The 26,029-nt window shown below is 42.5% G+C and overlaps 2 protein-coding genes across 4 annotated transcripts in view; both read left to right on the top strand.

Annotated features, from left to right (window-relative positions):
• megf8 (multiple EGF-like-domains 8) overlaps positions 1-15,316 on the top strand; it is a 122,690-nt gene extending 107,374 nt beyond the window's left edge. For all 3 annotated transcript variants that reach the window (XM_034173997.1, XM_034173998.1, XM_034173999.1), the window contains exon 44: positions 12,604-15,316. In XM_034173997.1, the coding sequence (XP_034029888.1) occupies positions 12,604-14,091 (1,488 nt within the window). In that variant the 3' untranslated portion in view covers positions 14,092-15,316. The remainder of the gene's footprint in view (positions 1-12,603) is intronic.
• A 5,067-nt stretch (positions 15,317-20,383) lies between these two features.
• Positions 20,384-26,029, top strand: part of LOC117513770 (zinc finger E-box-binding homeobox 1-like) — a 32,774-nt gene continuing 27,128 nt past the window's right edge. The window contains exons 1-2 of the mRNA XM_034174003.1: positions 20,384-20,554; positions 23,839-24,318. Coding sequence (XP_034029894.1) covers positions 23,889-24,318 — 430 coding nt within the window. The 5' untranslated portion in view covers positions 20,384-20,554; positions 23,839-23,888. The remainder of the gene's footprint in view (positions 20,555-23,838; positions 24,319-26,029) is intronic.

Raw genomic sequence — 26,029 nt, forward strand, 5'->3', positions numbered from 1 at the left:
CGCATCCAGCCAGGTTAGTTTGCCATTGCTGTCTGCTATGATTTTTGCTAGTTTGTTCTTTAAAATGCCATTAGCCCGTTCCACTGCCCCATTTGATTGAGGGTGATAAACACACCCAAACTTCTGTTTGATACCCAATTGTTTGAATGTTTCTTGTGTAACCTTGGCTACAAAAGCCCTACCGTTGTCAGATGAGATAGTATCTGGAATGCCAAATCTTGGAAAGACATCTCGGCACAAGAATTTGGCTACCGTTTTATGGTCTTGATTTGCAGAGGCTACTGCCTCAATCCATCGGCTGAATCTGCATATCACTACCAAAACATATCTCATTCGTTTAACTCGATTTTCAGCTCCCATGTCTATGAAATCCATCATAAGATGTCTGAATGGCCCATCAGGGACCGGAATGTGGGCTAAAGGGGCTGTGAATGATTTCCGGACCTTGTACTGTGCACATACCTCACACTCATTCAACAAACGGTCCACTGTTGCTGCCATATATGGTGACCACCAGACAGCTTTTAGTTTGTTCATAATTTGGACTCGCGAACAATGATCGGGTCCGTGGGCCCAAATGATTGCATGTCGTAATAAATTGGTGGGTAACACAAAATGTCCATGACTACTGCGCCACAGCTTGTCCGCTGGCCCCTGACTGCGTGTCTCAATAGCGCCTCGTTTAACCCACATTCCTTTTTCTTCTCCACTGGCCCTACTTTGAGCCACTATCAGTGCGTCAAGTGAAACCAGTGGGGCACAATCTTGGATGGTTAGCAGGGGAAACATATTTTCTCCTTGTGCTCCTTTGCGAGCTGCGTCATCTGCTAGATTGTTACCTTGAACTATGATGTTATTATTCTTTTGATGAGCTGCACATTTAATGATGGCTACCTCAGACGGTAATTGGAGAGCTTGTAACAGTTGGGAAATCGCTTCTCCATGAGTGACAGGGGTGCCATCTGCTCTCAGGAATCCCCTTTGTTTCCAAATGTTGGCATGTACATGACATACGCCATAAGCGTAGGCTGAGTCTGTGTAGATATTAACACGTTGATCTTTAGCTATCTGGCAAGCCATAGTTAAGGCTTTGATCTCTGCCAGTTGGGCTGAACAAGGCTGATCAATTCCTTGGGACTCCAGTAATTCAAAGGTCTCGCCATCCGTGTTTAGTTTAACTATCCCCATACCCGCATGCAATCCCGCGGCATCCCGAAAGCATGAGCCATCCACGAACAGGGTTAGATCTGCATCTATGGCGTGATTATACAAATGTTCTCTGGCTCTCAAAAATTTCTCTGTCTCTGCCACACAGTTATGTGGAGTACCATCTAACGGTGTGGTCAATTTGGTGGCGGGATTCACCGTGTGACAACGTTGTATTGTTATTTCTGGAGCGGACAACACAACTTCATATCCAGTGCGTCTAGCTTGTGTTAAGACAAAACGTTGACTGGTTAGCAGGGCATGTAACTGATGCGACGTGTACAACGTTACTGCATGTCCCATGATTATGGATGATGCTTTTTGAAATGCAAAGGCAGCTGCTGCTAGACCCTGATAGCATGGTGGCAATCCTGTTTCAATGTTGTCAAGCTTTGTACTATAATAGGCCAATGGTTGTTTTCCTTCATTTGTTTCCTGCATTAGTACAGCACAAGCATATCCAGCTTTTTCAGTAACATACAAATGGAAAGGTTTCCCATAATCTGGGTTACCTAACGCGGGAGCAGATTGCATGTCTGTTTTTAGGGCCTCAAAAGCTCCCGTTGCCTGATCTGTCCAGACGAGGAGAGCTGCATTGCTTGTTTGCCCCACTGCTCTAATCATGGCACGCAAAGGTGCAGTTTTTATAGCATAATCACAAATCCACGGCCGACTGTACCCTGCCATCCCAAGGAATGAAAGCATCTGTCCCACTGTTTGGGGTTTGGGAGCCTTGCCTCCACAAGCCAAGCCTCCACTTGGCTTGGGGCTATACATCGCGTGGTCCCACACAACTGTCTTCCCAAGTATTCTACTTGTTGTTTGCAGAACTGCAATTTGTCCTTACTTACTTTATGACCTCCATCTGCCAATGCATGCAGTACAATTAATGCATCTTTTTCACACTGTTCTTGAGTCTCTGATGCAATAAGGAGATCATCCATATATTGCACCAATGTACTGGGTATATCAAGGTGTTGTAAATCTTCAGCCAGGACTTTGTTAAAGATGGCTGGGGACAGGTTCAGTCCCTGAGGTAGCCGTGTATACGTTAGCTGTTGTCCCAGAAATGTGAATGCAAACAAATGTTGTGAGTCTGGGTGCACAGGCACACTGAAATAGGCTGAACACAGATCGATTACTGTGTACCATTTTGCTCCAGCAGGGATGCTTGATAGTATAGTATGCGGATCAGGTACTATAGGTGCATCCATTTCTATAATTGCATTGATAGGACGCAGATCATGTACCAGCCGATACTCTTTGGTATTGTTTTTAGGGATAGGGTAGATAGGAGTATTGCATGGGCTTGCAGTTTTTATTAAAACTCCAGCTGCCATTAGTCCCTTAATTACTGGTTTTATGCCTTCAATAGCCTGAGGTTTTAATGGATACTGCCTTTGGTGAGGCAGTTTTGCTCCCGGTTTTACTTTTATTTTTACTGGTAAGGCTGTTTTTACTAGTCCTACATCTGTTTTGCTTTTGGACTACACCACTGGTGGTATTTGCTCTAACAATTTCTCTTGTTGGGCCGATAACACCATCTGTCCCTCTGGTCTAGGATTGAGCTCCACTTTTTGAGCTATAGCCTCATCATTTACTTTTAAATTAATTCGTACAAACTGCTGGTCTTTTGACAGATGTACTTGTGGACTTTCCATGTTTTGCCATTCTTCAACTTCTGAGGCTGTCTTTACCATTGGACCTAGGTCATGGGATTCGTACTTTTCTGAGACTAAAAGGGTCACATGAGGCGTGGCATTCGGCACTTGATACCATTGTTGTTCAGCTGAAGTTAGCTTGACAGAAGCTGCGGCCCCTTGGGGGCCTAAATAAATTTCTGTGGTGGTTATGTGAAACAGCCGTTGATTCATCAATGCATCCCAGCAGCATGCATAGTCAGTTTGTTCTTGTTTGGCGTCGAACATCAGGGTGACATGTAAAGGTAAACTAGGTGTACATACTGCTTCATAGTGTTGTTCTGCCCAGGGCTTCCATTTTTCCCATTCCAGTTGGAGATTTGAATTTTCTGGTTGTAACTTCAGCCAGTATACCATGGGTTGCACAGGTCGGCCCTTGTTTTCCATGTCCATAAGCACCATAATGTTGGCGAGTGCTTCGTCAGGAAAGTGTATTTGCAGTCCTTGATGGGTACACACTATCTGGGTTTGTAGCTTACATAAAATGTCTCTTCCCAGCAAATTCACAGGTGTATTTTGTGAGTATAACAGGGGTGCTTCAATTGTTTTTCCTGCAATCGTTACAGGAAGTGGGCGTGTAAACGGTATTATTTGAGTCTTCCCAGAGAAGCCGATGGTCTTAATTACAGACCCAGAGAGGGGGAGATGAGCGCCCATTTTCCCTATGCAAGAGTATGTTGCCCCTGTATCCACCATGAAAGGGAAATCTCTGTTTTGTATATTAACAGTGACGGTTGGCTCTTCCTTAGGTATCATCGAAATAGCCAATGCCACCGTTTCCCCCTCTGTCTTCTCTAGGCCTCCCTATTGCCAATAGGCAGAGGGTCCAACCCAAGGTCGGGCCGGACAATTTCTCATTCGATGTCCAGGTTGTCCACAGCTCCAACACTCATTAGAGGGTTGATCCCCTATTGGGGGTGTTGGTCCCATAGGCGGTCCCGCTTGACTGTTCCTGGGAGCTGAGTTTTGGAATCTACTTCCAAATGAAGGTTGGCGAGATCCTCTTCGCCACCCTCCTCTTTGACCTTGAAAGTTCCGTGACTCTCCTCTCCACCCATGACTGTAGGTGGGTCCATTTCCGGGTGTGCCAGTGCTATGGTAGTGATAGTGATGCTCCACTGGTGCTGAGACTTCTCCTGCATCAGTGCTCCCTGCTGCTCCTTGGGGGCTCTGTGTGGCTGTTACCACAGGTGCCTGTATGGTGGCAGCAGTGTTTGCCTTAGGGCCTAGGCTTGCCGACTCAGAAGGAACAGGGGTCATCATTGGTGCCTGGGTCTTTGTTTTTTCTTTCTTGACTTTGGTTAGCTCTCCCAACTGCATCTGCACCAATTTTTTCGTCAGGGATTTTGCTGCATCTTCTTCTTTTTGTTTTTCTTTCTTGTAGATTTCAAGATGGTGACAAATATGCTCAGAGTATAAAGCCCAATTCATTTTCGATAGTCCCACAACTCCATCTAGGGCTTTCTGACCCTCATCTGGTAGAGCCTTTTTTACAGTTATTTTAAACAGGATTTCAGTTGCTGGAGAATGGTTCCATGCATTTCCTGTTTCCTCCGCCCATCTTTTCTGGAATCGGTGCAGGAACTTCTTTGGGCACTCTTCAGGTGTCCACTCCTCATCATCCAATTTAGAGGGATCCAAGACCTCAGGGTACTTTCTTCTCAGTCCTTCCCACATGGAGTTTCTATAGCGATTAAAGGGGACTTCATCATGTTGATTAGTGCCCATCATTTGTGTTAGTCCAACCTTTCCTGCTAATTCTTCAGTGTCATGTTTTCCCATGACATGCATTAGCAAGGCTTTTATGTCACCTAAAGACAAGGTTACCCCTGCAGTGCCTTCTTCTAAGGCAGTTATCCATCTCCCAGCTCCTTGGGTGATGTCTGGCAGTCTGTTGGCCAGCCCCACCATGTCTGTCCAGCTCCATGGGGTATACACATGATGACCATTTCTAACCACCAATGGGCATATGAGGTCTTCGTCCTCCTCTTCTTCTGTGCGGACTCCATACTGTCTTCCAGATCGAGTGCGACTGACTGGTTCCAGGCAGTCCATCCAGTCGGTTATATTCTGTTCTAAAGCCGCTATGTCTTTGGCTACACATTGTTGTCTTTGCCTGAGTCGGGCCTCTTTTGCAGTCTCAATGATGATCTCACCAGAAATTTTTCGGGTGGGTGGCTGTATAATGTGATTCCCTTGATTGGGCGTCGATTGTTGTAATATTCTTCTTTCCTCGGCGTCCCTATGTCTTTGTATTCTTTCCTTCGCTAGCCGAAGTTGCTCAGCTAGTTCTTCATTATCTCTTCTGGCCAGATCCAGTGTGCCACAGAAGCTCTTGTGCCACTCTTCGGAGCCTCTATAGCCTGTGAAGGTCCAGTCGGCTGACTTATGGTGGGAGGGGACGGTTTTCAGTGGACCTCGATGTGCAGGCGGAGCCTTCAGGTCTCTCTCTTTATCCTCGTCTGCCTCCGTGTCACTGTTATTTGTGGCCCCCCCTGCTGGTCGTGGTGTGCGACCACTTACTTTCGGACTTGGAGACCTTGTATGATCCATTTGACAGACTGAGGACCTGTCTCCTTGTGGCTCTCGAGCTTTTAGTGTCAGTGTGAATTTGCCCTCCACATCCATGCCTTGGTCCTCTTCACGAGTTCCTAATACAAATTGTCCAGCTGTCTTTCCCATATCATGACGTTTATATGGGGGTGGCTCTGCTTCCCAGCTCGGTGCACTGGCTTTAGTCTCTTTGGATCTTTCCTCTGTCATTTTTTCTCTTTTCTGCTGTAGCCTCTGTGCTTCCTGCTTGAACAAGGCCAAAACTTCTTTTTCTTCAGTGCGTTTTTTGTTGTTTTTCACGTTCTTCTGCTGATCTTTAATTTCTTTTTTCTGTATTTCTACCGCAACTGCTTCACACATCACCGGATCAAATGATCCCACCAAAGGCCATTGCCTGCCCCCATGTGACCTTTTGTGCCACTTTCTCATACATTGGTTGGCCTTAGTGCGTTTTCCTGGATATTTTCTTAGTACTAAGTCTAGCGGGGTACTTTCCCGACCTTGACCTTGAGAGTTACCCATGTAACCCTGACAAACGCTATGTGAGGTGTTTCTATGGTGTTCTGGTAGTCCCTCAGGGGCTGTCCTGATCCAGACCAATAACTTGCTGGCTGTAACACCTGTTTTGTATTTTAAACCCTTAAAGGATTAAATTTCCAACTGCTATGCCCGTCTTCTTTTTCTTTAACTAAATATGAAAATTTACCTGTTTCCCACCGAACCTTCCTTGGGACCACAGTCAGAGTCAACCTAGGAAACAGTTCTTCACCTGGATCGGTTGGTAGTGTTACTAAATGATTTAATGGTATGCTAAGTTCTTTATTAGGGTCAGCACAAAGCAGCTCCAGCCACGGGGTTAAACCCTGATGCCACAGACGTCTTATCAGCAGCTCCCAATTAATTAGAGGGAATTGTTCTTTCTTTTGCTTCAGATTGATTACCTTAGTAATCTGCCATAATTTCTGATTGATCTCTTGTTCGTCCTGCCAATGTTCTGCTCCTACCCTGTCAAAATAGGTCCTTTCCAGCCAAAAATGTGTCCTGATTCCCTGGGTTTCGATGTCTCCGTCAGTCAAGTAATGTTCTGGGAGTATTATTTCATCATCACTTAAGTCTCCCATCAATGACTGTCCCAAGCATTGATCAGTCTGTCAGCTTTTTCACTATAATCTAAGCTTTATCTCTTTTGATTTATAACCAACTTTATTTATTTAATCCTCTTACAACCCTAACACTTCCTAATGTCTTTGCTCCCGACTTTCTTCTATTTTCCTTCTAATTTTTTAACTTTCTGCTTCTAGTCTTTTTCTGCTATATTTGTTTATTAGTTTTCTCTCTTTGAAATAATATCTACCTTCTCTGTATTTACATAGCACTCTTCTCCTGTCTTTTCTTCACTGTCTGTTTCACACTTTCCTCTCTGCCTGTCATGCACCTCCCAAGTCCTCCTGTTGGGTCTAAATACCTCCCCCTCGTACTCTTTCACATTAATCTTGTATGTCAGCCAGCCTGCAAGTTCTCACAGCTTTACACAGATTACTCTCCACTCTCCCACACACCAATCTTCAAAAGCTTTATACACAAAAATTATTAAAAACAACTTTCTATATATCTCTATCTAGACTTCTGCCACTTTTCACTCCACGGCTTTAAACAACCTTTTTATTCACTTAACACCAATGTGTTCTGTTTAAGCATGTATCTCTTCTTCACGTTAGACAGCTTCTCCAGCGCTGTCAGCAACTTCATATATTACTTTTTTACAAGCCCTCTTTGAGCGTACAATATTTCATTTACTTCTACGCCTTACCGCGCCTCGCGTGCGTATCCTGTGCTTAATATATTATTTTTCACCAGCTCCTTTCTGAGCATACAATATTTCATTTACTTCTACGCCTTACCGCGCCTCGCGTGCGTATCCTGTGCCTTTCTGCACTTTCTTCTACCTTTTTTCACTTACTGAGCTCCTCGTGAGCTTAATGTGCCTTTGCACTGAAAATATTCTCTTTTTCTTTTCTTATAAAAAAACTCATATTACTGTGTACTTAATTACTTATTCTTCTCCCACGCCCCACAAGCGTGTATCTGGTGCCTTACTGCACTATTTTCTGCTTCATTAATTCTCATGTATTCTGCACTAACTCTTCATTTATTTTATTTTTTATAGTTTTTCTCTTTTCTTAAAAAATGACGTCCTTTATTGAGCTCTTTTACTTACTATCAGCTGTGCCACTTTGCACTTTTAAATCTCTTTATCACGTACGGTATTTCTACTGCGCCCCCTCAGGCGCTTATCTTGTGCTTCCTCTGCACGTATTCTCTGTTAAACTCTTTTTTCTCACTTATTTCACTTCAGTCTCTGTTAAACTCTTTAAATAACCTTGTATTACCTTGTATCTATTTGTCAGTATACTCCCCTAAATTAACCCCTACAGCGCATGCTATCAGCCGGCACGTTAGTAACGAATTTCAACACCAATTATTCCCCAAGCATCCAGGTTAGTTCTCCACGCACTCTTTCCGCACCAGAGTTCATGAACATTCCTGAACTTTCACTCACATAGACATTCTTTTTCCCGGGAACACACACACCTTCTGAGCATTTTATCTACAAGGCCTGATAATTTTCAATCTTATCTTTTTTTAGTCTCTTATCAATTTTCTTAGTCCAGGTTCTTTTGGGTAAGAGGCAATTAAAAAATATCACCTGTCAACTTGGGCGGAAATCCCGACTCACTCCTCCAGATCGTGCAGAAATTATAAAAGGTTTCTGCTTACCTTTTAGTCGTGATCACTGTTATTTACGGTCTGGAGGGATGAGCTGGACTGCCCCAGGCTGCCGGAATGCCCCTGGACCCTCCTGAAGCTGGCTCGCCAAGTTCTGTCGCGGCTCGTCTTTTTGGTCTTCTCAGGATGTCGTCTTTTAGATAACACAAACTAATTGCAAGTGATATGCTAGAAAGAGGACACAACACTTTAGAATAATTCAGCCTTAAGCAAGATAAAATGCACAGAGTTTTTAAGTTTATTTAAGCCTTCGACACAAAGCTTAGACAAACTGAGTCCTCTAGAGAGACTGAATAGGTGACAACCGCGCTCATCTATTTATTGGAGACCCGCGGGCATCGCTCCTCCTTCGACTTTTTTATTTATTTCATTCCCAAGACATGGTTTTCTATTGGAAGCGTCCTCTAGTGAACCCTAAGCAGGTGTTAGGCCATTATTTCAATGTGACAAACGCTCCCATTAAAACATGAAGGATTTACAACTGATTTTTTTAAAAGACCTTCAGCCACAGGTGCAGCTGGCCTGAGGCCCCCTCCGCACGTGGCCTCAGCCACACGTGCAGCTGGCCTGAGGCCCCCTCCACACGTGGCCTCAGCCACACGTGCAGCTGGCCTGAGGCCCCCGCACGTGGCCTGCGGGAAAGCACCTAAAAGGCCTTGGAAAGCCCCTGACAGACTAAATGACTAATAGAGCCCTTTTTTTGGGTTGAACACCTGCTAGTTCAACCAGAGGACATACAGTTCGGATCAGGACACTTGATAGTTCATCACAGTTCAAATATGGACCTAAAAATTCTTCTACAAGAATTTCACAGGTCTGACCAATGAGACACTCCCTCTCTGCTCTCCTCACTCCTGCTGCTCTTCTGGCCTGGTTCCGAATGTCCAGGTGTTGGCTTGCTTTGGGCTGTCTGCTGGAGCATGTTTGAAGCCCAGTTGCTGTTTTCTCTTACTATGAGAAAACAACAGAAACATGATGATGAGACACAGTTTGCAAGCTCCTCACCAATGAATTATCCTGATCCAACAGCAGGTATTTTGAGAGTTTCACATATAATTTTTTTTAATTTACCCTGGTATTATATTATACCTGGTGTTCATATACTATTGACTTGAAGAAATTTAGACTGTAGACTACATGATTGTAGACAATACAGTTGTATGCAAAGGTTTGGGCACCCTTGATAATTTTCATGATTTTCCTTTTATAAATCATTGGTTGTTTGGATCAGCAGTTTCAGTTAAATATATCATATAGCAGACAAACACAGTGATATTTGAGAAGTGAAATGAAGTTTATAGGATTTACAGAAAGTGTGCCATAATTATTTAAACAAAATTAGGCAGGCGCATAAATTTGGGCACCCCAAGAGAAAAAAAATACATCAATATTCAGTAGATCCTCCTTTTGCATAAATAACAGCCTCTAAACGCTTCGTATAGCTTCTAATGAGAGTCTGGATTCTGGTTGAAGGTATTTTGGACCATTCTTCTTGACAAAACATCTCCAGTTCAGTCAGGTTTGTTGGTTTCTGATCATGGACAGCATGCTTAAAATCACACCACAGATTTTCATTAGAGCTCGACCGATATGGATTTTTTTGAGGCTGATACCGATAACAATATTTGGATGAAAAAAAATTCCGATAATCGATACATCGGCTGATTTGCCGATAGCCGATAAATCAGACAATTTTCTTTTTTTTTTTTTTTTATGAATAAAATGTTCTTTTTTGGACCCTTAACAAAAAAGGTATGAGCTAAAAGCTGAAGCTTTGTCCTCATATTGATTAACTTTATAACAGAGAAGAATTTTCAAGTTCAAAAAATGCAATCAAGAATTAAACCTTTGTGAAATTAGCAAATACATATCCTTAAAAAGAGTTGTGAAATATATCTGATCTTGTACCTCTTGTTGCTGCAACTTAGATATAGTTTATATTACAGGTAGAAAAACTTTGTAGTTGCAGACAAGTAACTGTGAGAGGAAAGAAACACAAACACTAAGGAAACATTATTTTCACAAGACTCCTTTATTTTTCTATTCTGCAACTTTCAAGAACAAAAAACTTTCAAACAACCTTAGTGCAAGCAGAGGTTGGTTTTAGTGCTGGTACAACATTTTAACAAGAACAACCTTTGATAATAACCTTTGATCAGCATGGGGTCATGATAATGTGTACCAAATTTGAAGACGATTGGACGAAATCCATAGGACGAGTTTGTTCAATTGTAAGTAGTGGAAATGACCAAAAATGGCAAAAATGGTATGTTTACCACTGTGTTACATCACCTTTCCTTCTAACAACACTCAATAAGTGTTTGGGGACTGAGGACACTAATTGTTGAAGCTTTGTAGGTGGAATTCTTTCCCATTCTTGCTTGATGTACCACTTCAGTTGTTCAAGTTGTCTTGCTGAAATAAGCAGGGATGTCCCTGAAAAAGACATTGCTTGGATGGCAGCATGTGTTGCTCCAAAACCTGGATGTACCTTTCAGCATTGATGGTGCCATCACAGATGTGTAAGTTGCCCATGCCGTGGGTACTAACACACCCCCATACCATCACAGATGCTGGCTTTTGAACTCTGCACTGGTAACAGTCTGGATGGTCTTTTTCCTCTTTTGTCCAGAGGACACGACGTCTGTGATTTCCAAAAACAATTTGAAATGTGGACTCATCAGACCACAACACACTTTTCCACTTTGCATCTGTCCATTTCAAATGAGCTCAGGCCCAGAGAAGGCAGCGATGTTTCTGGATATTGTTGATGTATGACTTTCGCTTTGCATGGTAGAGTTTTAACTTGCACTTGTAGATGTAGCGACGAACTGTGTTAACTGTCAATGGTTTTCTGAAGTGTTCCTGAGCCCATGCGGTAAGATCCTTTACACAATGATGTCTGTTTTTAATGCAGCGCCACCTGAGGGATCGAAGGTCACGGGCATTCAATGTTAGTTTTCGGCCATTCCGCTTATGTGTAGAAAGTTCTTCTGATTATTTATATTATGGACTGTAGATGATGGAATCCCTAAATTCCTTGCAATTGAATGTTGAGAAACATTGTTCTTAAACTGTTGGACTATTTTTTTCATGCAGTTGTTCACAAAGTGGTGATCCTCGCCCCGTCTTTGCTTGTGAATGGCTGAGCCTTTTGGGGATGCTCCTTTTATACCGAATCATGACACCTGTTTCCAGTTAACCTGTTCACCTGTAAAATGTTTCAAACACGGTGTTCTTTGAGCATTCATCAACTTTCCCAGTCTTTTGTCCCAGCTTTTTTGAAACGTATTGCAGGCATCCATTTCAAAATGAGCACATATTTGCACAAAAACAAAAAGTCTATCAGTTTGAACATTAAATGTCTTTGTGATGTATTCAATTGAATATAGGTTGAGGAGGATTTGCAAACCATTGTATTCTGTTTTTATTTACATTTCACACAACGTCCCAACTTCATTGGAATTAGGGTTGTAAATGAATTCCAGAGCTATTTCGTATATTTAGACTATATACGTATATTTAGTAAAAAATAAATCTTCCACGAATGTCACACACCACCCTCATTTCACCTCATGTCATGGAGCTCGCAACTGAGTGTGTTGATGCGTCTTGATTAGCGGTGATCCTTAATAGAGCGTGACAGCATTCACAGTGGTTCCTGTGATGGTTCTTGGAGCCGTACTGTCACTTGTTACGAATTGTTATGAAAACTGTCAGGTTTTGACACGAATTGTCATGCAGTGTCACATTTCACTGTGCACCACTATGAATCACTTCTCACATGCGCACAATTAAACTATGCTGCACCACATTCAGTTTCGTTGCTGCGGTATGCCAAAGCGCGGGACATTATTCTTGACCATGCGTAATGAATGGTTCCTGATAATTCACCAGTGAAACGTGCCATTAATTGTAACAGGTTGCAACACTTCCTGAGGACACCTGATGCCTCTGCCCCGAATCATCACATTCGTGATCAGCGGCCAAGAATGTATACTTTGTGGCATTCATGACTTGTCATCATAAAGTGTAAATGCAGCATAACCATAAAACCCACCACCAGGGCGCCACCTAAGCGGCCCCCGAACCCCCATCTTTTTAAGATGATTTTTCCATCCCACTACTCTTTTAAAAGAAAATCCTGGTAACAACCCTGTACCTAACTGCTCTTTTAAAAGTAATAATAATAATAGTCATCTCGGCTTACTGGTAAAAATGACAAATAAAAATTATCTTCTCTATTTCAATGTTTACTAACTTTTTTTTTTGGTAGGGGCACAGACACAATCTTATTGTTTGAATTGCTTCAGGTGTTTGCTCAAATTTTGTGCTTTATTTCTTAATCTCCATTTAGTGTGCCAAGTGCAAGGACTCCTTCAATGGCACGCCAGTGAACGGGCGTCAGTGCTACCGTCAGTTCAATGTGGACACAGAGTGCTGTTTTGACCCCACTTCCCAGACGAACTGCTTCCATGATCCCAGCATTCGCAATCTGCCCAAAGGCCGCACTGTCTTTTTCGCTGCCCAACCAAAGTTTACCAATGTGGACATTCGTGTCACAATTGATGTTACTTTTGGTGAAGTTGCAGTTTATGTATCCAACTCCCATGACACTTTCATCGTGGATGTGGAGCACCAAACAGGGATCCACACCATCAGAATTGAGGAGGAATCGGTGGTGCGTGGAGTCGACAAGGACTCGCCTCCTTCCCCTATTAAGGTGTTTGCCAATGGCTCTTCGAATATTGGGAGCCCCATGGTCCCCACAAACCCACTGCAGCTGCAAGCAAAACCCCCGGGAGCAGAAAGAGAAATCCGTGAAGAGCGTGCTGAAGGACTCATCACCTACATCACGGTGTGGAAGCCCCAGACGGTGCTGATTGTCCGTCGTGTTCGAGACCGTGTAGTCATCACCTTCCCCCACGAGGTGCACTCTCTGAAATCCAGCCGCTTTTATATTGCCCTGAGAGGTGTGGGAACAAATAAGAAAGACGGAGAGTCCCAGGGCCTACTGTTTTTGAGACAGGATCAAGCCCACATTGATCTTTTTGTGTTCTTCTCAGTTTTCTTCTCCTGCTTCTTTCTCTTCCTTTCTGTATGCGTCCTCCTTTGGAAGGTTAAACAGTTTCTGGACTTCCGTCGGGAGCAACGTCGCCACATCCAGGAGATGACCAAGATGGCATCTCGACCCTTTGCCAAGCTCACAATCTACCTAGAACCTGAGGAGCCCCAGCTCATCTACCTGCCATCAACCGGTGGAGGGGTGGGGGGCAGTACAGTGACACTCACACATGGCCGCACAAGCAAGCTTGGAGGTGTGGTCATAGGCCAGAGGGGAAGGGCAGGAGCTATTACCTACAAGCATGACCCAGGATCTGGACCCACAGCCCACCACCATCACCATTTCACTCTCGGTGGAGGGGGCAACAGTGGGCAGCACCTGCCGCTGCACTACCTGAATACCCACCATTACGCCAGCACCACTGGGGGCACGCAGGCCCCACATCATCAGCACACGTCGGCATACAGCGGCTACCAGCACTTCTGCCGTTCCGATCCCTTCCTCTCTCAGCTCATGGGGTTTTCCTATTCTTCTTTTAAAGTTGGACCAATCACCCTAGAACCCACAGACGACGGCATGGCGGGAGTAGCCACTGTCCTCTTTCAGTTACCTGGAGGGGTCTTGGCTCCAAACCGTGCCTGTCTAGGTTCTGCACTTGTTACATTGCGTCAGAATCTGCAAGAATACTGTGGCCACGGCAACGGAGGGGGGCACCCAGGGTCGGGTGCAGGGCGAAAGGGCCTGTTAGGGCATCAGCACCTCACCACTATGGCCGTGTAGACAAACACAAGGCCTTACAGAAAGAAGACTGTGGTCATCTATTATTGTTGGATAAAGATATAAAATATATAATAATTTAATTTTCTGAAAGAAATGTGACTGCACGTCAGAGTCCAGACGTTTCTGTGTCTGTTACGGTCATCCCAGTGAACAGAGTTGTACATACACTGTATATTAATTACTGTCTTGTGTTGCATCATGCCTTGCTGTGCTGTGTTTGAGTGCTTCACATGGCCCATCGGGCTGTCTCTACAATGCACCGTGGCTGCAGTACATAGCTAGAAAACTGTTGCATTCAGTCTGTGGTCACTACAGAGGAGGTATGAGTACGTAACAGCCAGATCTGACTGAGACTGAAGCCAGACTGTTGTTTAATGCATCACCAAGAAACTAAGAAGAAAAATAACTGCTTAGAGCCAACTAGTGCTTTATATACTCCCAAAAGTGTCAGTCACAACCACACTAAAGACAAGAGACTTTGGTTCAGCACAAACTGCAAGGTTTTGTTTGCCTGCACGGGGGGTACATGTTCATGAAATGTCTTTAATATCATTGAAGATTGGACTGATTTTTTTTTTTTTATCTTTATCATGTATGGCAGGCTAAGCTACGTGTTGTTTTGTTGATTTTGTATTTTGGCTTATTTTTCTGCTCTGCCTTCACTTCTTGCCTTGTCTGTGAGCCAGCTGGCTTACACTTAACATGCTAAAGGAAATGTGTTGGTGCTGCTCGTGGATGACTTAATGATCTACTGTTTCTTCATGGGCAATGTTTCATCTTGAGTTCATAATATTTAACACTACAGAATCCATACAAATGAAGTGATGTGTACGGGAAATTCTTTCATCAGTATGAGTGAAATTTAAAAGTAAAGGTCTCCTGGGAGAGTTTTTGTTTGTAATGAGACTGAATTAATTATTCACTGGTTGGTGTTTATGTGGCATCAACAGTTTTATGTTTTTGCACTGTTTGGAGCCAATGCATCCCATTTTTCATGTGAAAACACTAAAAGGTGAATTGATCCAAGTAAGGTATACAGTGACGCAAATAAGTATTTGATCTACTGTCGATTTTGCAAGTTTTCCCACATACAAAGAATGAAGATGTCTGTAATTTCTATTGTAGGTACAATTCAACTGTGAGAGACAGAATCTTAAAAAAAAAAAAAAAAAAAAAAATCATCATCTACACAATATTTTATGGTCTGAAATCTTGCTTGATTTAACCAGTCAGATTTGTGGAAAAAATGTAATTGGATTAGAATAAAATTACAGACATCTCCATTCTTTGTAGGTGGGAAAACCTGTAAAATTGTCCATGGATCAAATACTTATTTGCCTCACTGTAATTAGACTTCGTAAGAATAATACATGCTTGTTGAAATGTTCTCAAGGGAGTGAGTTGTTGAGTGGAAGAGTGGCACAGGGTCTCATTTTGGGACTTAGTGTGGTGCTACTGGAGCTTTCGTCAACTGCACACTGAAGCAAATTCCGTCTCACTATTTAAGGCTGGCCTCCACAAATGGTTTTTTTTTTTGTATGTGTGTTTTTATAGACTTTGTTTTTGTACATAATGTTTGTTTTTAATGAAGGGAATTTTGTTGTGCAGGAGATGTTCTGCTTGATGAATCTGTCCTGAGTCTCCCAAAATAAAATCTGTGGAACTTCGGAAGTTTGTGGGGATGGTTAAGTTTTTTTGGTGTGTGTGTGTGTGCGTGTGTGTGCGCGCGCGCGCGTGCCTGTGGCGGAAGAAGCTGTGTGCAATAAACTGTTTTATTAAAAAAATCTCATACGTGTAAACAGAAGACCTAATCTCTAAAATTACTTTCATGTGTGGCTAAGAGGAAAAAAATGTTCACAACAGCCAAAACTGTTTGAGAAAGATTAGTCCAACAGTTCTGATGGCAGCAGTGCCAGTAATGAGAACAAAGGGACTCTGCTGCACTGTTTTAGAGAGCAAATGGGTGGTATGCATAGAGAGTCTGTGTAATCAGAAATGTGGTCATCTGCCACATATGAATTAATTTTATTCGGCGCGCACACATACTTATCAAAAGAATCTCTCATCATACAAAAATTCAATTTCCCAGTTTTGTGCAGCTGAAAGGGCCAAGTTTTGCTGTCAAAGCAACCTTATCCCAGCTCGGTTTGGACTCCAAATACACTGTTAAAGCTGTGCTATGTTATCTGGCAGCAAGATATAGTAGCAGATCCTTGTGTTTGACTGGATCATATGGGCAATCTTCATTCCCTACCAGCCATTAAGCCTTAGCCGCTCATAACCCTCTCATTAGTTCATCGGTTGTACTTCCTTGGACCACTTTTGGTAGGTATTGACCACTGCAGATTGTGAACAATCCCACAAGAGCTACTGTTTCAGACATTGTCTGACCCAGTCATCTAGTAGTCTTTACAATTTGGCCCTTGTCAAAGTTCCTGAAATCTTTATGCTTCCCCATTTTTCCAACATATACACTTTGAGGGCAAAAAGTCTTCCAGCTGCCTGATACGTCCCACCCACTGACGGGTGCCACTGTAACAAAATAAGTTATTCACTTCACCAGTTGATGACTACAATGCTATGGCTAATCAGTGTACACAGAAAAACGGGTGGATCAAAACGCATGCAGTTGGAGGATGTAGAATCAGTGTTTGTCGTACCATCACTGAAGACAGAGAGGACCATGGCACTACACTGGGTGAGGGAACGTGGCTGAACAAGATAATTTATAGCTCTGATTCAGCTTCCATGGTATGTCTTCACACACATGACTGACAGTTGACCAGCTTCGTTATCTGAAGCACTTGAGGGAATAACAGTGGAGTTAATGTATCTGTCACTTCTTGGACTTTATGGGAATGTAGTAGATGAAATGTTTTGTCCGGCACTGACCGAGGTGACGGTAGCAAAAAAAAATGGCAGCAAACATGCGTTTGGGGCAAAAAAGTACTAGAGTCATTCATAGATCCGCTTATTCCAATTAAGAGTCACAGATGGAGCCAATTCCAGTTAACCCCTATCAAGCCGGGTGAGAGGTGGGGTACACCCTCGACAGGCTGACAGTCCATTGCAAGGCTACATATTCATCCATGGGCCAAGCAGGTTTTCGGTACCACTTAAGGTGACGAAACGACACTTCGAATCCAGCCTCAGTGTACCATGGCCTACACAAAAATGTAGTACAACCATTTCAGTGTGGCAACTGTAGCCAGGTAGGGGTCAATGAAGAATTAGAGGTCAAAATGTAAAATTCAGTCACACCTACCTGGTTACAGCTGCCACCCTGGGATGGCTGCACTACATTACTATAGGCAGCAGTGCTAACCAGTAAGACCCCATGCTGCCCTGCTATGTAATTGCAGTCCATTATTGCTGTGGCCATTTAACAGCCGGGATTGCAGACCTCTAGGATCTCTAAAAATAAGATCCATGCCATCAAGTTGTATGCTCTACCAGTCATAAAATACCCTTCAGGAATAATAAACTGACAAAGGAAAGAGACAGATGTCAAGACAGGTGTGTGCATGTGTGTGTGAGACATCAAGACATCCTACCACTGGTTAAAGACAACTGGCCTAAAGGACAGTGCAGAGGCTCTGATAATGGCAATATGAGAACAAGCCTTAAGCGTCAGGTCCATAGAGGCAGGAGTCCATCAGAGGCAACAGGACCGAAGTTGCCAGGTGTGCAAATGTGCCCCACAGACAGTCCAGCAAGATGGAAGCTGGGACAGAGTACAATGACACACAACCAAGTGTCGGGAATAGTGTACAGGAACATCTGTACCACACTCGGATTAGAAGGACCACTAGTGCAGAGCAAAAAGCAATGCATTCAACCACCATGGCCTATATGCACGCTCATATCTCCATTGCTGAAGAAAAAGCATGTTGCAGCTTATTTTAAGTTTGCTGAACAACATTTAGACAAGCCTTGTGATATACTGGGAGAATAAAGACTGGTCAGACGAGGCCAAAATCAAACTCTTTGGATGCATAATACTACACACCATAAATGGCACTGCACATCACCCCAAAAACATAAGTGAAGTTTGGAGGCGGGAACATCACGGTGTGTGGCTGTTTTTCAGCATCCGGCACTAGCAAACTTCATATGATTAAAGAAGCGATGACTGGAAAAATGTACGAGGATGATGAAAATTAAACGAGGATGGACATTTCAGCAAGACAGTGATCCCAAACACACAGCCATGGAAACAATGAAATTGGTTTCAGAGAATAAAAATAAAGCTGTGAGAATGGTCCAGCCAATCACCTGACTCGAATCCAATAGAAAATCTATGGAAAGAACAAAAGATCAGAGTTCATAGAAAAGGTCCATGGAACCTTCATGGTCCATGGAACTGACTGTTTGTGTGGCAGAATGGGTCAAAATCACACCTGAGCAATGCATGTGACAATATATAATATACGTCGTAATACTGCAAGTATATCAAAAAATTTTGGGCATGCACAATATTTTCGACATATGGCTCATATGTTCTGCATAAGCTGTAGGTAAGTTAAGAGATTGTTGACACGTTTCTTGTAAGTTACCCATAACTTAAAATACATCAATTGATGCTGTCCACTGATTGTCTGAACAACTGAAAGCTGCAGCCCTCATGTGAACAGTTCAGACTTTTAGGCTGAATGTGTAAATACTTACCATTAACTAATCTGCTAAAGTTTTAGGTTTGACAAAAAATTTGATCATGCATTTGCCTTTTTTTCTCCCTAATTTTTGCTCTTCATCTGTGGGTCAAAAGAAAATCTAAACTGAAATGTTACTGGCATTCCCATGACAATGAAATCAGATGTGATTATTTTTCTCCCTCAGATAAGCCAGTTCATTATGAAGATAAGCCTCATTTTAAACATTATTATTTGTAAATATTGAAGCCGATCTGCTCTGTGTAAGCCTGATCCCGTCAGATCTCAGGAGCTAAGCATTGCGGGGCCTGGTTAGTACCTGGATGGGAGACCTCTTTGGAACACCAGCGGCTGTGTGTGGATCTGGCTGTATCCGCTGTGGCGACCCTGAATGAAACGGGAGGAGCTGAATGGACAACAACATTTATTATTATTATTTTGTCAGTGTACTAGACAACAAAAAGAGTTGCTAGCTGCTGGAAAATTTTGGTAAAAATACTCGTACACTCTTACAGGCACTCAAAAAAGGGTCAGATTCAGTCACTTCAGCTAGTAATGTGAACACAGTAAGTTTGAATCCATCTTTACAAATAGGCAGGCTCTCCTTTCTGCAAACTTTTTTCCACGAGTGGGCAGTTTGTCCATGTCACCTGAGACTCTCAGGTGACATTCAAACCCGTTCTTACACTTTGGTTGCTTTCAAATGCTGCCTGCCTCGTTGCTGCTGCTGGATGATCTGCGGACCACACAGGAGGGGAGTGTCTATCACCGGCTTCCTGCCGCACACGGAGAGGATTCGGCTGCATCCCATAATATTAAGAATGAGATGTGTGTTATTTGGAAGAAAGTTGATGTGTAACTGACTGTAGCCAACGACCCCCCCGCCTCGTCCCTTCCATTACCAAGAGGTGAACTGTCCACCGCGTGCCCCTCCCCTTTCTTTCACCTTCTCTTTGCTTCTGTGAACTCTTGACAGCAAGCCGGGGTGCCTGCAGCTGCCTGCAGAGGGCGCCAATTTCACACACAATGACAAGAAAACGATTTTGCATTGGAGATTTTTATTTTATTTTATTTTTTTAGTGCTCGTGCCCATGGTGCCGCCCCACCATGTTTGAAACCCAGTTGCCTTAGAAATTCACTAACAAATACAAACTCTCTTACCACAAGAAAACAACAGTAACGTGATCATGACAACATGCCGTTTGCTCCTCACCGCAGAAATTATCCTGGTACTGGTAGCTCATTTTACAAGTTAAAATGCGCTATTTCTGTTTAAATTTGCAAACTCCCAGACCACGTGAAAGCATACGTGAAATGCACACATTCACCAACCGAGAAATGGCGCTGCTGTTGCGTGACAGTCCCGCAACAATGACATCACGCTGGCTTCCTCCATTTGTTTTAGTTTCTTTGTATGTGTGGATTATGTGGGTTGTTATTGACATATGGTGAAAATTTCATGTCAGTAGCACCTTTAGAAGTATATCTACTGAGAAAAATAGTGACGCGTTCAAAACTTCTATTACCTACTGTGTGTGTATATACACAGTTTCCAGTTATTGTTTCTTTGCGTTGGTTGCACCTGGTAGGGGGCGGTAGTGCAGTAAGCCTGCAAGTTAAACATCAACCGCCTGTAAAGCAAGAAGAAGAAAACTAAACGACGTCACTCCTCTTCTGCAGCTGATTGGCCACACTTACACGATGCTTTAGCCTAGCATTAAGTGGTTAGCAGACGTCAGGTTGTCCATTTGATGGGGGTGTCATTGGAACCTTTTAAAGTCTGGTGTGGTTGAATGACACAATTTATAAAGGTAAGTGGTGTTTTTAAAGGTGTTAAAGTCTGAGTAGGTGTCTGATGGCTGCTAAAAAGAAATGTGCATTTAGTGGGTTGTGGCTAAGCTAATGCTACTCTCAGTAGATGTGTTTAGCTACGCAGCTAGCGTTAGCTAAAGCTAACACAAATTCTGACAACTTCTGTATCAGGAAAATATGTCGGCCTTCTTACATTTTAATGAGACCACCCCGTACACAACTTGGTTATATACTGTAGTTCTTTTAGTGATATATATTTCTTAATTTTCTTTTTTTTTTCTTCGTCTTCTTTTTTGTCACCAACATTCAGAGGGTGGTGACAGTTGTGTGTGTGTGTGTGTGTGTGTGTGTGTGTGTGTGTGTGTGTGTGTGTGTGTGTGTGTGTGTGTGTGTGTGTGTGTGTGTGTGTGGAGGGAGGGAGGGAGGGAGGGAGGTTGTTTTTAAAAATTCAGGGATGTGGGATTTGTGGGCAGGTGGTCCATGGCTCAGGGAATCATACCCCCATACCAGGGGAACAGGAGCCTATCATGTATCCCTGTACTCCAAATATTTCAGTGCTCATTATGTATCATTAGTATTGTGGAACATTGTGTAAAGTATGCTATTGCCACAGTCAAGAAAAAAAAATTAAGAAAACATTGGCAGTTTTAGTTTGTTCGGATTTTTATTTGTTTTTAATAGTGAAGTGGATATTCTTCCGTGACCGAAAGAGGACTTACTTTGGGTATTTGTCCAGAACACGCTGTGACAGGAGCACGAGAAAGCAGCGCGGGCAGTCTGGGGTGACGCAGGGGAGTTGGGGTGGGGGGTTATGCTTAGGTTTGAAAATGCAAAATGAAGCCACATCACGAAAATATTAAAAACCCAGTGACCGTCTAAAGTAGGTCACGTGATGTCCTCATCTCACTTGATCAATCACAGCGTGTTCCGGTATCACCGACCAAATAGCACCCCCCCCTAAAAATTGGTCTGCCCTGCCTTCACTGTGCATGCGTCATTTCGGACCACAGCAGCACATCTGAGACTGACTCTCACTCTGAGACTGAGACTGTGTAAAACAGTATTCTTTTCGTAAGAGAGACACTTCAAATGAAAAGTCATTCACATAATGAAAACACTTATTGAATCCATCATAGTTTGCAAATATTTCAAATTAATTATGGGGGCTTTTGCACCAGGGACTCTGGGCCCAGATCAGAATACACTTGACCCCAAAGTCCAGTAGTGTGAACACTATACTCTGCGTGAGCCCGGAACAGTGAACCATGGGTGGGCCTACTTGAAAGGGTGGTTTTGACTACCGGTCGCAAATGCTGAGAAAGTATACTGCACTACAATAAAGTGGCCTACTAAGTGACAGTCTTTTTCAAACATGGCAGGGGATCTCTGTTCTACTGAAGATGTTACTCTGCTGGAAATTTGGGCAGACAAAACCAAACCCTTACAAACACAAATTCTGAGATTTTTTTTGAGTATTTATATGTGTGTGGATTCCCAACAAATGTCATGTGATGATGCAGGTGCACTCAAACAGTGTAGAGCCCCACCGATGTATTAGTTAGGTGTTTGTCAGCCAGTATGAGCCTTTCACAAACTTGTGTGTCTGCATAATTTTTTTTCCTTCTTGAAAAATTTTATTGTACTAAATAGACAATGCAGAAGAACACATTGGCTCTTGAAAAATGTCATTCTGTAATTTATCCAGCAGAAGGCACTCTGATGGCATTGTTTACAATGCTGTCAAGCATGGCTGGGACCTCCCATCACCTGTTGGTCACATTAGCTACAAGAAGCAGAGCCAATGTGACCAGCTGCCATTTGTTTGCAGTCAGAGTGGGCATTTTACAGCACCAGGAGACAAGTGGTCACTATGCCACCAGCAAGGTGGAGCCAAAATTGACAAGTCTGTGCAAATGCTGAATGTTGCGACATGTCGAGTGCCAATCTGAGTGAAGGCAGTGCAGCATATGTTATTGGTTGTTGTTTATATTAATAGTTACTTTAAAAAGTCATGTTTGAACTGTAAAGAATCAAGCCTTAATCCCATTTCTTTGTCACAAAGGTTAGATAACAAAATGTTAGGAATCACATGGTTCTACCAAGAAAATATTAGTATAGCAGTGCTGTAGGCAGTTATCACCTGAGGCGGCATGCCTTTCTGTGTGGAGTTTGCATGTTCTCCCCATGTTTGTGTGGGTTCCCTCCGGGCGCTCCGGCTTCCTCCCACATCCAAAGACACGCAGGTTGGGTGAATTGGTGAGTTTAAATTGACAGTAGGTGTGTGTGTGTGTGTGTGTGTGTGTGTGTGTGTGTGTGTGTGTGTGTGTGTGTGTGTGTGTGTGTGTGTGTGTGTGTGTGTGTGTGTGTGTGTGTGTGTGTGTCTGTCTCTGGCCCTGCTATAGACTGGCATCTTGTCTACGGTGTACCTCACCTCATGCCCTAACTGCTGGGATAGGCTCCAGCCCCCCCATGACCCTTTATTGGAGTAAGGGGGTATAGAAAATGGATGGATGCATATATTGTCAAATTTAATGGAAAAACAAACACTGCAAAATCTAAAAACGCTGTTTTTGAAACCAGATTTACATGACACTTTATGGATGTTATCGTGCACACCCTGTGTACGCACATCACATGAGGTCAAATGTCTTTTCCTGTCATTTCAAACTCTCATGCATGCACACGCACACACTTCCTCCTGATAATGGCATTAAAAGGAAATAAAGTATTTGCCGTGGAATTCTCTCAGGGAAATATGTTCGCTTCATTAAAATGAGCTGTAATTTTGCAGCACGTTTCATAAATAAACAGACATTATAGTGCTTGGATTTCAGTAGAAACTAAATGTGTCAGTTTTGTGAAATTTGAAAGGCTTTACTGCATTAAAAGAAATGAAATATTTTTAAAAGATTTTATTGACATCCATCCATTCATTGTCTTAGGGCGACAGGCAGGGTGCACTCTGGGCAGTATGCCAGTTTATTGATATTTATTATAAATATTAGATGCCTAATTTGCCTAAAACATTTGAAGTGGATTCTGCAGGTTAAGAGTTGTAGTGTGGGACAGACATGTATATTACATTGTAAAGATGTTTTCATTATTCTTTGACTGTGTTTTCATTGATTTTCTTCATTTCTATTAACAGCTCAAAATCCAACAGAATCAATATAAACCAGAGAAAAGTGGTGGTGCATCCTTTTGAGAAGCTACAAAAAGACTGTTTGATCAGAGTTAAGTTTTTGTTTTGTGTACTAATCTGTGATTTGTCTAATTATTGCAGCTCCACACCTCACACACCTGAGAAGAAAGTTTAATGGTGGCAAGAAAAAGATGAAGTCTGCCAAGACAAACTCTTTTGCTAACAAAGCAAAGAAGGGAAATGCGCAGTGCAGCGTGGTCATCGTTAAAATTGAATCTGGAGTTCAGCTGCATGATGATGATGAGGAGGAGGAGAGCTCTAACGAAGTTCTCACTAATGGAGTTAACCTTCAGATTAAAGAGGAGCCATGTTTGTTGGAGATCAATGAGGAGCACAATGAAGGCACATCAGGCTGTTCAGACACCAAACCTGACAGTGTGACCTTTACGTCACACAGTCTGCATCAGCACGCACATGTGAAGAGCGAGACTCTGTATGAGCTCACCGAGGTGGCTGTCAAAGAGGAAGTAGCGCCAGCCATTAAGAACGAGCCGGGCATTGAAGACGAGGAAGAAGATGGACATAGTGCTGATGAACAGAGAGAAGAAGGGGTCTGTGCTGGTAAGCATATATCATTAATGTTTATTAGTTTACTCACATTAAAGAAACAAACAAATTAAGTATACAGACAGAAATAGATATGAAACAAATTTACATTACACCTTCACGTAACAAATAAAACATAACCCAATTACACTAGTTTTGCACTAGTTTTCTATTGAACAGGAATAACGGAGTATGAGCATTCTTTCCCTCATGGAGGAACACTGCCTGATGTCACCGTTGCGCGATTGTCATGGCATCAGCTGTGCCTTTTCTGAGTTGGTGAAAGTGTGCCTTTCACACATGCTTTCACATGGTAGGGAAGTCAGCAAATTTCAAAAGGAATAGTGAATTTTCACTTGTAAAATGAGCTACCTGTGTGTGTGTGTGTATGTATACACACACAGTTGTATGCAAAAGTTTGGGCACCCATGATGATTTCCATGATTTTCCTTTATAAATCATTGGTTGTTTGGATCAGCAATTTCAGTTAAATATATCATAAAGCAGACAAACACAGTGATATTTGAGAAGTGAAATGAAGTTTATAGGATTTAAAGAAAGTGTACAATCATTTTTTAAACAAAATTAGGCAGAAATCTCAGATAGTTTTTGTATCCTTCCCCTAAACCATGATGTTGAACAATCTTTGTTTCCAGGTCATTTGAGAGTTGTTTAGAGGCTCCCATGTTGCCACTCATTAGCAGAGATGCAAAGAAGGGAAACATTTGCAAATGGCCATTTTAAATACCCTTTCTCATAATTGGATTCACCTGTGTAAGGAGCTTACCTAACCAGTTTTATGTTCCAATAATTAGTTCTAAATGTATTCAAATCAATAAAATGACAAGGGTGCCCAAATGTATGCACCTGTCTAATTTTGGTTAAATAATTATTGCACATGTTCTGTAAATAATAGAAACTTTATTTCGCTTCTCATATATCAGTGTGTTTGTTTGCTATATGATATTTTTTAACTGAAATTTCTTATTCAGACGCCCAATGATTTATAAAGGAAAATCATGAAAATTATCAGGGGTTCGCATACAACTGTGTATGAATATATATGTCCTTTATTTAACCATATAAACTGTAACTAACTTCATCTGACAAGCCGGCGAAGCAGGAGAGATTAATGTTCCAGTCCATGCCAGAGAAATGCCGTAAGTTGCCCTGGTAGAAAAAGGCACGTCAATGAGGAATGAATAAATGTTGTGTGTGAAATAGGGCTGGGCGATATGACTTAAAATTCACATCATGATATAAATTGAATCCCTTCACCATAACAGTATATATCACAATATAAACATAAGTGTAAAAGTTATAATGCAAGTGTTTCTGAATGGGTCATATAGTCCCTTTGCAAAGCTAAATTGAATAAAATAAACAAATAAAAACAACAACAAAAACAAACAGATATTAATTTTGAGCGCCTGATTCTCTGACTTGTTAGACATGTATTTTTGTGCATTGGAATAATCTCATTTTGCAATTCCTGCTTCTGTCCAGCAGCAAGCAGTGATAGTTTGTCTGCTTTTGGTGGCGTTTTTGCCAGAAAGCCCTCAGAGACCCCACCATGTGGGTTGATGAGCCTGATTGGCTCATGTCGTGGGGTTAAACCAATAATAAAGTGGAAGGCGTGTTTTTTTTGTTGTTTTGTTTTTTGTTTTGTTTTTTTCTCTGCTCTTCTGCCCCGAGACGGAGCTCTCAGTGCAGTTGAATGAGGAAA

Source organism: Thalassophryne amazonica, chromosome 7, assembly GCF_902500255.1.
Source record: "Thalassophryne amazonica chromosome 7, fThaAma1.1, whole genome shotgun sequence".
NCBI lineage: Eukaryota > Metazoa > Chordata > Actinopteri > Batrachoidiformes > Batrachoididae > Thalassophryne > Thalassophryne amazonica.